The 13209-nt window shown below is 35.4% G+C and overlaps 1 protein-coding gene across 1 annotated transcript; it reads right to left on the reverse strand.

Annotated features, from left to right (window-relative positions):
* Nucleotides 1–321: 321 nt before the first annotated feature.
* LOC113728574 (cyanidin 3-O-galactoside 2''-O-xylosyltransferase FGGT1-like) lies at nucleotides 322–1903 on the reverse strand. The gene has a single exon (XM_027252965.2). It carries the CDS (start codon nucleotides 1901–1903, stop codon nucleotides 539–541), a length of 1365 nt encoding a protein of 454 aa, XP_027108766.1. The 3' UTR covers nucleotides 322–538.
* Nucleotides 1904–13209: the final 11306 nt, after the last annotated feature.

Raw genomic sequence — 13209 nt, forward strand, 5'->3', positions numbered from 1 at the left:
AAAATTCAAAACTACTTGATAACTCTAACAAGTAATTAAGGTTATTACTTGGGACAATTTGAATTGTGAAACAACAAAGACAAAAAGGATCATAGAATGTATGGGATAATTAATCACATGTCAAAAAGAGCATAATTCTTGAATGTCAAATTGTGTAAAAAGATGCTAAGAAATACCATCCGCAAAAGCTGGAGATAATTGAAATTTGCACTTGATTAATACTTACACTTATAGATGCCAAACCATCAGGTTATATTAATTTCCTACTTAGCGTTATAAACAGGGAAGAAAACATCACATCACAAAGTAAACTCCAAGATAACGATGAGAATTGTACGCAAATTTGTAATTACAGGATATATTTGATCATCTCGATAGAAAATGAGTGCGGCAAAAAATGTTGATCCTGCTACATTATCTTTTACTGGAGAATTCAACAAAGTTCAGAAAAAGGAGTCCGAGTTATTTAAATTCAAAAGCCAGACATGAGGAATGAAATGGAATCACAATGGAATTTTAATATGTAATTAATCCACCATTAGTTCAACAGCCCTTTTATCTTGTTAATAAACTCATCAATATAAGAACTTTCGGTGCCTTCTCTTAACAAGAAATCCCTCCATTTAGCATGGTTAGCTCTCACCTCCTTTCCAATCTCACTGCCATCATCCATCACCAGTCTTATAGCTTTGCAAACACCTTCTTTTGTAAACAATCCATCTTCATCGCCTTTCTCCACTTCAACTCCAACTCTAAGATCTCCACCCATAAGTCTTGCATTGATGAATTGATCTCCAAATTGTGGCAGCAGCACCATCTGGCACTCATTCACCAAACCCTCTGATAATGATCCTGAACCACAATGAGTAACAAAACACCCCACAGAAGAGTGCGCCAAAATCAATTGTTGTTGCACCCAACCTCCATAAACGACACCTCTTCCTTGAATTCTCTCATTGAAACCCTCTGGTAAAGCCATTTCAATGGTCTCAGATCCTATAGGTGGTTTAAGGGCAGCCAAAAAGGGAAGACCTGTTAGCTCAAGTCCCTTAAGTAGTTCTTGAAACTGATACTTTTGTAGTCTGCATTCACTGCCAAATGCACAGAAAATCACACTTTTAGCTTTGAATCCACTCAGCCACTTTTCCCATTTTTCTTCCAGAGTTGTGGTTGCCTGCTCTGGCAGTACAGGTCCAGCAAGCATGACCGGCTTCTTGAACTTTCTTTCAATAAACTCACAATAAGGGCCTTCCATTTCTCTACAAGTCTTGAAGCCTATGGCATCACAATCCTCAGCACTTATTAACAGGCGCTCCAGGAACGACAAACCACTACCAATCTCCTTAACCTTTCCAGCAAAATTCAATCCACGTGCTTCATGACTAAGGAGCTTAATGCAGGAAGAAGGAAAACCAGGCGGAGCTTTCATCAGATCAGCATCTGTCGTCTGTTCTCCCCGAAAGGTGTAGCCCGACGTCGCAGAGCTCATGGTGATAAAGAAGATGGATTTAATGCCTAAACGCCTAGCCAGTTTTGGCAACCAATGTGTAAAATCAAAGAAAACAACCTGGGGTTTGATCTCTTGGAGAATAGATTCAATCTGGGGCTGTGTGCTATCCATTGCTAGGCGCAGATTAGGTTGCAAATGAAAAGGAATGTCAGCAGTGGTTTCTGCACCAGGAGGAAGGCCTTCAACTTGAGGAACACATAAGGGTATGAAGTCGATGAGGTCTGGATAGAGATTGAACTGTTTCAACTGGGCTTGTGTTTTTCTGGGCAGCAAGAAGAAGATTTTGTGGCCTCCGTCGGCAAGCTTGTTAGACATATGAAGAAATGCAGTGAGATGGCCCATGGCAAACCATGGGTACATAACAATGCTCATAGAATTGTGTTTGTCATCCATCATTTCTATGTCCCTGTGTATTGTCTTGTGGAAAGAGCAGAAGAGAGTTGGGAAGGACACTTGATGGATGGAATTCAAATGAGGTCATGTACACACTTTTCACTATTCACTCTCTCGACTATTGATGCTGAACCTATCCAACATTTTTCATGTTACTATGTGTATCTCCAAGTGCTTACCTGCATGAGATATCAATTTCTATTCAGTCTCAGAGGAGATGGAGATGCTAGTTTCTAGTTTGCTATCTTAGTATATATGCCTGCTTATTTTTTCTTGATTTTGGGGGTATGCTTAAGGTATTTTTACCTCAGTTACCTTGCAAAAATATTCTAATAACAATTTGAGATTTACATTCTTTTTTCTTTAGCATGGTAACTCAGCCATGAGAAATAATATAGTACATGGTAATACAGAAATATATCGTTAAAATGGTCCTGCCGATTTTCCACTACCTACAAGTGTATATGCAACATTATGGATTTTTCTACTTCCTTTTTCCTTTTTTAAAATGAAAATAAAATTTTCATTGACTCACATCATCTGCCGAAGCAGAGAATACGTCCAAGGTAAAATTATCCAATCATAAAACGCAACCATCGCAAGAAAGAGCCATTAAATGTGCCGAAACATTGCCACATCTGCTCATCCTCTTAACCTTTTTGTTTCTGTCCGTTTTTTCCCACAGTTTTCGTTTTTCTTCTTTGTGGTCTACCATACCAATGAATCTGGTTATGATAAGGATGGCACCCCTTTTTATTGAAAAAATTATTCTGACTTCTTCCATGGCCTTTTTTTTTATAAGCACAACAATGGATTTTAACCAACTGAGGAATATATTAACTCATCCCAGTTTTCAATGGAGAAACTATCTCTTGCATTCAAAATCTTATAGGAGTACTTCTAAATTTTGACGTTAAAAAAAATAAAAAAGAATGTGTATAACATCACACGAGCAATAATTAATAGTCTATCCACTATAGCGGCAATTTTTGTTAGGTCATCTAATATGTGAGAGCAAAGACAGTTTAATCTGGAAAATCCTTAAATAAAATGTCTCCAATTGCTCGGTAGGTCTGGAATTTTGGAATTCTACTTTTGTTCATTTGCATGCAGATCTGGAGATCAAGAGTGGAGGGGAAAGAGTTGAGTGGTCCTGGATAAAATGAGAATCGATGGAAAAGCGTCAATCTGATAGTATATGTCCTCCAACCGTTTGTGTTTTTGATCCAATTCACATTCATTTGTGCTTATATTGGCACGTGCGTGCGCGCATACACACATGTACATGTATGTGTATATATATGTGCGCATGCGCATGTACAATAATGAGAAAAGCTCAAAATACCAACAAGTATAGAAATGAATATGATCAGGATAAATTTATGTTATGGGATATGAGAAAATACCTGAATTTATAACCCCATATATATATATATATATATATATATATATATTGTCAACTTGGTGGAGATCCGAACATTGAACTGCAGGGATAGAGAGATAGAGAGAAAATGACCAGAGAAATTAATACATCTTTATACTGGATGAAGATGGGGCTGGTTTGGAACTTGGAAGGAACATCTAACTACCATGCTTGAAAAGTTTCTGATAGAGTTTTTCCACGTTTCACGCATCCTTTGTGGGAGAGTTACAAGTACTACAATATTTTCCTCTTGTTATCTGTTATATAATAATCTGCATTATTGTTATTACTAATATTACTTATTACTACGTACGTACTATGATTATCATTGTTGTTAATATAATTATAATTAAGGAGAAAACAGAAGGCGGCTATGCCTTTTAAATGTAAATGTACTATTAAACAATCTGAAGGTTGCGAAATTTGGAACAAATTCTAACCAGTTTTAGAGCCAAGAACGTTGTGATCATATTACCCCAAACTCAAACTTACCCAACTTGTACAAACTTCAAGTCGATCTGGTGAAGATATGGGTGAAAGTTTGGTGGTTTGACACTTTGATATCAGATACGTATTGGTCAGAAAAATTTTTCATAACAATAGTTACTAATTAATTAGTTATGTTTTAATTAGATGAATGATATTGTTAGGTATATATAACTACTTCCCTTGGCGTTTTTTTTTTTTTTTTTTTACATAAAACAAGAAACAAGCTTTATGGCTCCAGATTCTCTGTTACACAACGCCCATATTATGCTATACATCTTTCAATATTTGCGTGCTGTTTCACTGGTAATTTGGTGTACGTTAATACTTGGTATAACTTTACACTGAAATATTAGTGTACACTAACTAACCCAGTGGTATTATGCACCAAATATTACAAGATGAATACCACTTAAGGAGCAGGGTAATTTGGATGTTACACCTATTTGTATAACAGAAGATTCGAAATCAAATTTTACCGTTGAAATTGTTGGATATGGTCTAGCATGAAATGATGCTAGACAAAATCCTGATGGAAATTCCACAGAAGTACAAATTGGTTGCTATATATATTTGGCAAAATGGGCGAATTCATGCACAACACTTTTAAAATGCAATTCTAACAAGGCTGCTAATTAAACTTCATTAACTAAAGGTCCTATCACTGAATAATCTTCTTCTTCTTTTCTCAAGGCTTGAATAATGGAAGCATAATCTCCTTCCAAGATACAGCCCGTAATTTTTTGCAAGTCGAACAGCTTTGCGTGCAGCCACCTCCCCCAACCCATCCATCAAAACGCTTAGCTAATCAGCCAGAGAAAAATGGCCCTCAAGATTGCGGATGCATCAACATCCAATGGTATGGTATGTTGAAGACATTTTTCCTCAATTACGTTGAAGAAATAGGCGAATAACGACATGAAATATATATATTCTTTTCATGAAATATATACCTCATACACATCCATATACAATAATGAGAACCCCTGTCGGTAATTTGAAGTTTACATGTAAATGAGAGAAAATAAGAAAAGAAAGAAGAACTGATCAAATCAGTACCAACAGGGAGAGAAACGAATATGTATGATAAGCATAAACTTATGTTATGGGATATGAAACATACCTTGAAGTGATAATCACATGCTTAAAAAGGGTTTCCATAGACTTTTTCCACATCTCCTGCATCTTCTGTGGGAAAAGTAGAGTACAGGATTTTCCAAGCTCCTCTCCTCATCTGCTGTAGGATTATTATTGTTATTACTATTATTGTTGTTAGTAATATTCTCTATTTTTGAGTCCTTGTTTCAGGGGATGGGGAAGGGGGATTTGAGCTAAAGGTCTCTAATTATTGGATTTTAAATTTTAGCTACTAGGCTAAAACCTTAGTAATATTCTTATTAATTGATAAAACAGAAAGTAATAATTCTTTTGAATTGAAATGCCCTATTAAACTATCTGAGGGTTGCGAATTTAGGTGATTTCCTAGAAATTTAGGTGGAGCCCTCATCTGATCTGCATCTGTCATTTGTTCTTGTTCTCTGCAAAAGGTGTAGGCCAAAAGGAAGTGTGTGTTCAATTATCGATTTCTCTATTGCTGCAATTACTGAATTCAACCAGACAAATTCCTTTTTTTTTTTTTCAACCTACAAATCATTGGTAGTTCTGTATTTGCCCCCTTTCTCTATCATCGGCTGAGGTGAATCGAGGGACCTTAATTTCTTCCAGGAAACAAAATACAAGTTCGAGAAGGTTGAGAATGCGAACTCACAAATTTGGTATTTGGTGTCAACTGTCACATAAGCTTAGAAGCCTACGATTCTGCTGCTGCTGATGCTGCTGATACCTTCCAAGGTTTGGAGCCCACTATTAGATGATTCAGAACCTGCCGTGTAGGCTCCAAAAGTGGCCCAGAATGTCACGTTAAAATCTCAAGGAAAGGAGAACGCCACATGACATTGATGAATTGGACATTTACGGGCTTACATAAATCGGAGTCGAATGTAACATTTTTATTACAAACATATACAAACTATCTAAAATGAATTGCAATGTGTTCGAAAATTATTAAATAGTTTAAAAATAGTTATACTGACACATTGATTTTCGAGTTGCATATTTTGTACTCCATCATCCGTCTCATAAAAATAAGCTCTTTTTCACCGCTGGTTTTCTAGTTATATATTTTGCACTCCATCTCATAAAAATAAGCTTATTTTCACTTTTACACAAATTAAGAGGATAATTATTGGAATCCTTTTTGGTTAGTAGTTTTCTTATATGCCCCCCCTTCTATTAATACTTGTTTTAGTATTGTATTTAATACTTCTAGTAGAATGGATGACTAATACATCCATATACTAATTTACCCTTTCAAAAAGAAAACAATTCTATAATTTCAAACAAACACAAAAGAAAAGCTGTCACATCCTCACGGGACGTAAGAAGTAGTATGCAAAGTGGAAAATCTCATTTCTTTTTTATTAGGTAAAGGCAATCGGTTTGTGATCATGGACAGAATTAGAGGGCCCCCCAAAATTTTATAAAATTAGCTTTTCCTCTCTTAGATTATTGAATTTTTTTAAAAAAAAAATCTTTATAAGTTAAACATTTTGACTAGTAAAAATCAGAAAATATTTTACATTATATACTTAAATAAGTAAATATATATATATATATATTAAAATCTAAAAAATCTATTATTTCAAAAGATTAATCCTTATTAAATTACCTAAAAACATTTTTTTTAGAATAAATTACATATTTTATCACTCAAACTCGAGCACAAACTTGACCTCAATTTGCTTCTCGAGTCCTTATATTTTATACGAGTCGAGTTCAAACTTTAAAATCGGAGATTCATCAAGTTCAAGCTCAGATAATATAGTTCCAGCTCGAGCTTGAACATGCTAGTACTCAAGTTCGATTGAACTTGTTGCCACCCCTAGTTTTAGTAAGAAAGTTACACTATATATTTGATCATATAAGGAAATTCTTAAACACATTATTGTTGAAGTTTGTCTACAAAATGAAGAATAAAAAGATGCATAGCTAACAAAGAAAAAGAGAGGAAAAAGAAGGTTAAAAAAAAGGTTATTGGATCATATCCTAGCAATGAGGATCTTTTTGCTTTGCACAAACAGAGTCTTTTGTTTGTCACAAAACATTCCTACCATTATTCAACTCCAAATTTTATTATTAATCTAATCTTTTGACCATATCTCCTAACAAATAGCAACCTCCTCTATGTTTTTTCAGTCAAATTCTTTAAAATCGGCAACTTCTTGTCAACATCATTAGCAACATATGAGGTCTAAAATAAAAGCACAAGTCTCCCATCCTTAATCTTACTTGCTATTCCTCCCATATAGGCATGTGCATAATGAATTCCCACCTAATGTTGTACAAAAAAAAAATTGAAACTAAAACCATAGAAAGAGTCAATAGAATAAACAAGTGAAGGAGACTTTTTTACAAGCATAATGTTAATTCCAATTTCATTGGATTTGTAGTGAGTTTCTCTTTTTTATTTAAAATAAGGAGGACATAAGAAAGAGAAAATCACCACAATTGGAATGGAGATGAATAATCAAATTTTAGATTTTGGGCTCATGTTTGGAGGCATACTTAGGTTTAGGTTTAAGTATCCAAAACTTTTCGGATGAGAGAAATTGTAAAAGAGTGACAAATAGAGGTAGAGTATTCTAATCAAGAAAGGGACGATGGATTCATTTTAGGCTGTATTAATGGCTAATGAAAGGGCTTATACTTTTTCTCATTTTCGTTTGAGTCTTTTTGGATGGATGGTAGAAAACGTTACTATGGGAATAAAGTATGAAATTGAAACACTCTAGGAATATTCTGTTCAAAAAATTTTGTACTAAGGGACATATAACTTAAGCAACAGAAATAAATTAAAGGATAACACACTTCCTTGATTTTAGAAATAAGCCAAGGATAACCCGCTTTCATGATTTTAGAATTGAACCATACTACATATGAATAGAAACAAATTAAAGGATAATCCAACATCCTACTTAAGCGACAGAAACAAATTAAAGGATAACCCACTTTCTTGATTTTAGGGATTTTCATATTTGTATATCCCTTAGTAATGTAATGATTTACAATTGCTTTTTGTAGGTAGACTCTTAGGCATTCCTATGTTTGTATATCCCAGTAATATCGTGATTTAGAGTTGCTTCTCCTATTGGTTGAGCATCTTCAAACCTCTCATTTCTCTTGAATCTGGAAAGAAAAAAAAATCAATCCTCTTCTTCCCCCTGAACTTGGAAAAAAAATCGATCCAGCTGATTAAGACGAATAAAAAAAGTAAACTAAACTTGACTTAAGATAAAGAAGTGAGTGTTGAAAAAAACTTCTTCTTGACAGTCTACCTATCCATTAATGGGTTTTTTGTCATCCATTTTTACTTTCTTCTTAACAGGCTATCACTTCATGGCTAAAGGTTCCATGAGTTGTACTGTCTATAGTGATTGGGTAATATTCATAATATTAATGATTATGTTATTTATTATTATTATTATTATTATTTTATATTTGGAGAGGATATTAATGTGCATTTTTCTGTTTTACATTGTGCCAAGACATATGCTGGGCATATGTAGCTCCAGAGGCAATATCATCACAAATGAAGAATATTTGCCACCATCCATCCAACAAGTTGTTAACTGTGCAAAAAGTTGGTAGTAGAAGATAATGAAAAAAAATACTAAATATACTATCAATCGAGTATTTCTATATGAGGGAGATTTAGGAATTTGTTTGGATCAGGATTACTAGTTCAATAGTCAAGATAAGAGATCTAACCCATCCCGTGGTGAAAGGTAGATTACCACTAAAAACTTGTTTTGAACAACTTTTTATATTGTCTAGGAGTCTGTTGACTGATCATAATACATTATTAATTCATTATAAACGCACAGACTCAGCTGTTTTTTTGGTCCAAGATTATGTTGTTCCAGAGATTGATGAAGAAATTAGGGAAACAATCTATTTGGTGCTACATTCCATCGTGGATGAGGGATGACAGTATGTGCTGCTGAAGTCCTTGAATTTCATGCTATGTGGTTTTAATTTGTGTAACAGTTGGCAGTCATATGGCACTACACACATTATGCTGACTATTGGATATTTGAGGCATTAGTGACTAGTGAAATGTTAATAGTTTTACTTTTGACGGTACAAGACGGTCTAAATGGATTTGATTGTTTTCTGCACTCGCAGAAATCTGTGGAAGACAAGTTGCTTTCCATAGTTAGTCGATTATTAAATTATTTAGCAAAAAAGCATAAAAATTGGCACACTTACAAGGGGAAAAATCGCTCTCCGTTTCACAAAGTCGTAAGGTAGTTTTTGGTTGCAAGGAAAAATGTAGGAAATTGAAAGGAAGGTATTTTTTGCTTTTATGTATGTAGTTTGTGGCTGCCATTTCTTCTCTCTCTTTTTTTCCCATTTTGTTTGAATAGATTTTGCAGGAAAACAAAGGAAAAAAATCATATACGCTGCAGGAAGTGAAAAAAAAATGAGATGGTCATGTTTTCCCTGTCAAATTAAAATCTGTAGCGAAATTATCCACCAGTGTTCTAGCATTTTACATACTACATTACGGCTATGCTATAAGAAATTTTACAGAAAGATGCCTCTTTTTTTCCCCTTAAATATTTTGAGTAGTGCCCAATCATACATTCGTCTGGTCAACAGCCACTAGCAAAGCACCAAACCAGGCGGCGACAGAAAAAGTTAGCAGCAGTTAGCGAGCAAATCTCACCAATTTTTTTTTTTTTGCCCCTTACGTCACAAATCGTATTCATAAGCCAAAATAAATGGGCTATTGCCAATTTCGGAAAATCGTAGTTCCTTTCAACCACCAAAACCAGTGGTTTTTGACAATCCATTGTGATTTCTTGAGCAAGTTTCCTATAGTGTGATTAATTAACTCTACCATTTGTTGATGAGAAAGAAAAAGAGCACTTGTAAGTTATAGAACAACACTATCATTTGTTCGTTATGTCCTCTGTTAGTGTTGTTGTTGCCTCGACACCAAAGCTCATTTTAGCTGACAATTTCACGTGGATGTCTTCGCAATTGGTTTTATATTTCATTTCTATTCCATCCTTCTTCCTTTGCTTATCATAGAGAGTTCCAACGACACCAATTACGTCGTGATATCTGTGTAGATTTACGAGATTATTTTTGTACTGTAATTTTCCCCTTCTCTTTCAAACATCCCCCTCTCCACCTTTCGAACTCACAAACTGCATACGGGGACAACTTTTTCTTTTCATAACCGCCAAAGTTTGCTCTTAATTAAGCTTTTAGCCCTGAAATCATCACAAATTACCAGCAAATACAAGTAAGATTTCACTTGAAGTTGTAAAATGCGGTGCACATTGCGTGCTGGAACAAGGAATCAGTAATTAGAACTAGACGCTATGTGTTAGACTATGATTTCTTACATCTCTCATTCCCCTCTCTTTTTCTATGTCAGGTGAGAAGGGATTAGCCCTCTCCAGGCGGTGCTGTGATGGTAGTAGTGCTGGTTTCTGCTAATGCTTTTTGAAGCATGTACAAGGCTTTCTAGCAGTTTAACCGAATTACAGTAATAAAATCTCCGGGATTTTCTTCGAGACTTAACTAGAGCATCAAGCAGAACCGCCTGCTTTCTTGACAGCAGATGGCGCGTCTATTGTTCCGATGTTTTTGGAGGAAATTCCCAAGTTTCTGAACTAATCGATGTATTTTTTGAATACGTTGATTTAGTAATAATGGCCTAGACAAGTCGAAAAACGCAGTACATGGTCTTTTGAGAAAAACATATTTGTATTTATTAAATGTGGTTTTTCACTCATTGAAAATTTGAGAAAAGGGATGGTTGATAGGGTATATTTTGTTATTAATTTTATTAGTAATTTCCCCTTCTATCCCGGACAAATATTGTGTTAATTGCTGATATTTACTCATATTTGGTATCTGGACCCAATTTCAGGAATGAAGCGGAAAATTACCAAACATGAGGGTCTTTTTGGAGACAAATTGGGACTTCAAGCAAGTCGCAGGCCAGGGCCACAATGCTGAAAAGAATTGGACTCCCATTCCTTTACTGTTGTTGACCAAGAAGATTACAGAGAGAGAACTTCAAGGCTTGGGCCTTTGACTTCGGTAGGGACCACGGAGGAAAGAAAAAGGGCTTTGGTCCTTTTGTGCTGAAGAAAAGGAAAGCAACGTGGAGAGCAAAAAGGGACTAAGAAGAAATTGGGAGACTTGTGCCAATTGGTGGGGACCGCACATTAGTGTCACTTTCTTTTGACTTGTAAAAGGGGGCAACAACGTACAGAAGACGGCTGGCTTTTATTTTGATCTCTAGTTTTAGTCTTTTAGTGTAGCTTTAGTTTTTCCTTCTTTTGACTGGCCTCTGACACACGCCAGGTGTTCGACAAAATTCCCCAACGGGAAAAACACCTTTTATTCCTTGCTTCTTAATAGAAAAAACAATGCCTTCGCAATTCATTAATTCGTGTGGTGATTTAATTATGCGGCGTGGCTAAATCTTCCATCTAGTCAAGGGTCAACTCGACGGCGCAGTCCCGAAAATCTGTGAGATCTAATTAGTTTTCACGTGTTCCTTTATTTATTAATATTTGCACGTTGCCTGCTTGTATTTTCATGGGATTATTTTATTAATTGGATGTCAAGGGCCCGATGTTCAATGTGATTTATTAATCTCGTGCCAATTTAGTCAATTAAATCCGTAATTGTTTGATTGATTAATATTAGTGGCAACTGGTGTGTTTACCCATTAGGGGAACGTGCAATCTAATTTAAATAACCCTCGTAGCGTGTTGTTGGTTAGGGCTAGGTTTTTCTAATATTAATGCAATTGGGAAATTAATTCCTACGGTCGTACCTAGGAGTATTTTCTGGTTAGGGGTGATCAATGGTCGTACCTTGGTTATCAATAATTTAAGAAAAAATTGGTCGTCAGACTATAACTAGCCTATTAATAAATTAAGTGAACCTCTCCTGCATCAATGATCGGATAAATGGACTGTGCCTGAGTAGTTGCATCCTTGGCTAGAATTTATTCATTCTTGATTTAATTCCTGCTGTATTTGTGCTAGTGATTTATTCATTTTTAATTAAATTGTTTAATTGTTTTTAGTTACATTCCGGTGAAATCCCCCTTTATCAATTGGACTTTGAAAGAGACAGATATCTCCAGTCCCTGAGGAGACGACTCTACTTGCCACTGTCTACTATTCAGTAATTTTGTCAATTAATTAATTCTGGTATATCGGATTAAGCAAACTCTTCGGGAACAGGGTGAATCAAGTAACCCATTGCACACCTAGAGTCCCTGCTCCAGTACCTAGGATTAATTATTGACTGCTCTTAGTGGTAGTTAGGTTCTATATTTATTATTATTACTATTATTGCACAGGTTCGGCACCTGTCAATTTTTGGCGCCGTTGTCGGGGACTGGTGTCAGATTAATTTGTTTTTTTTTTTTAGTTCACCTTGTTTTCATTTTCAATTTATTTTTCTTTTTTTTTTATGGCTGCTAACATTCCATATTGTGATGATAGGCTGGACTTTGTTCCTGAATGGGGTTATGAGACTCACGTGTTTCCTAATGATCAATGGGATAGTGCAAATTGTGGAACTTATTTTGACTCAGGTTATTCAACTGACACATGCCCCGCATTTCAAGATAATCTAAGTGCTCCAATTGATACTTTTGGAGATTTTCCACCCCAATATCAAATGCAGTATGACCCTTATACAAACGGGTATGATCAAGGATGGTGGGATAATTTCAATTTTGATTATGCGACCGGGCCAATGGATTTTCAACAGCAAGAGTCTCAACAACCATCGTCCTTGTCAGGTATGTCTTTTCAGGAATTGGGTGAATTATTTATTAATACATACCGATTCCAACAGGAGACACAAATAAGGAATGAGATGATGAAGGATCCAATGAGTTATCTGGCAGATCAACTATGTCTATTGATATCCAGAATGAATCGATTGGCTTCTCAAATGGAAGAATTGTCCTCGGAAATCATTGTTGATTTTGAAGAAAATGAGAGTGCAATTTGCTTGACTAGTGATGAGGAGATGCAAGAGTGTCAAAATGAAAAATCTACAGATGCAGTTGAAAAAGAAGCCGAAAAGGAAGAAATGGAATCCCAACCGCAACCCATTCAAGTGAATGAATCCAATGAACAATCTCCAAATGCGGTGACATCTTCTCCACTCCTTAATCAATATTTTCCTGACTCCTATTCTTCAATTCCTGTTACTGAAATTGATTTTATTATACCAGAAAATTTGAAATTTCATGACAGGAATAAATTAAGAGTGGCAATGGAAAAAT

The sequence above is a fragment of the Coffea arabica genome, chromosome 2e, assembly GCF_036785885.1.
Source record: "Coffea arabica cultivar ET-39 chromosome 2e, Coffea Arabica ET-39 HiFi, whole genome shotgun sequence".
NCBI classification, from domain to species: Eukaryota; Viridiplantae; Streptophyta; class Magnoliopsida; order Gentianales; family Rubiaceae; genus Coffea; species Coffea arabica.

What these genes read in the sequence shown, in the direction of transcription:
- LOC113728574 (XM_027252965.2), bottom strand. Translation starts at nt 1,903, where the DNA reads ATGGATGACAAACACAATTCTATGAGCATTGTTATGTACCCATGGTTT.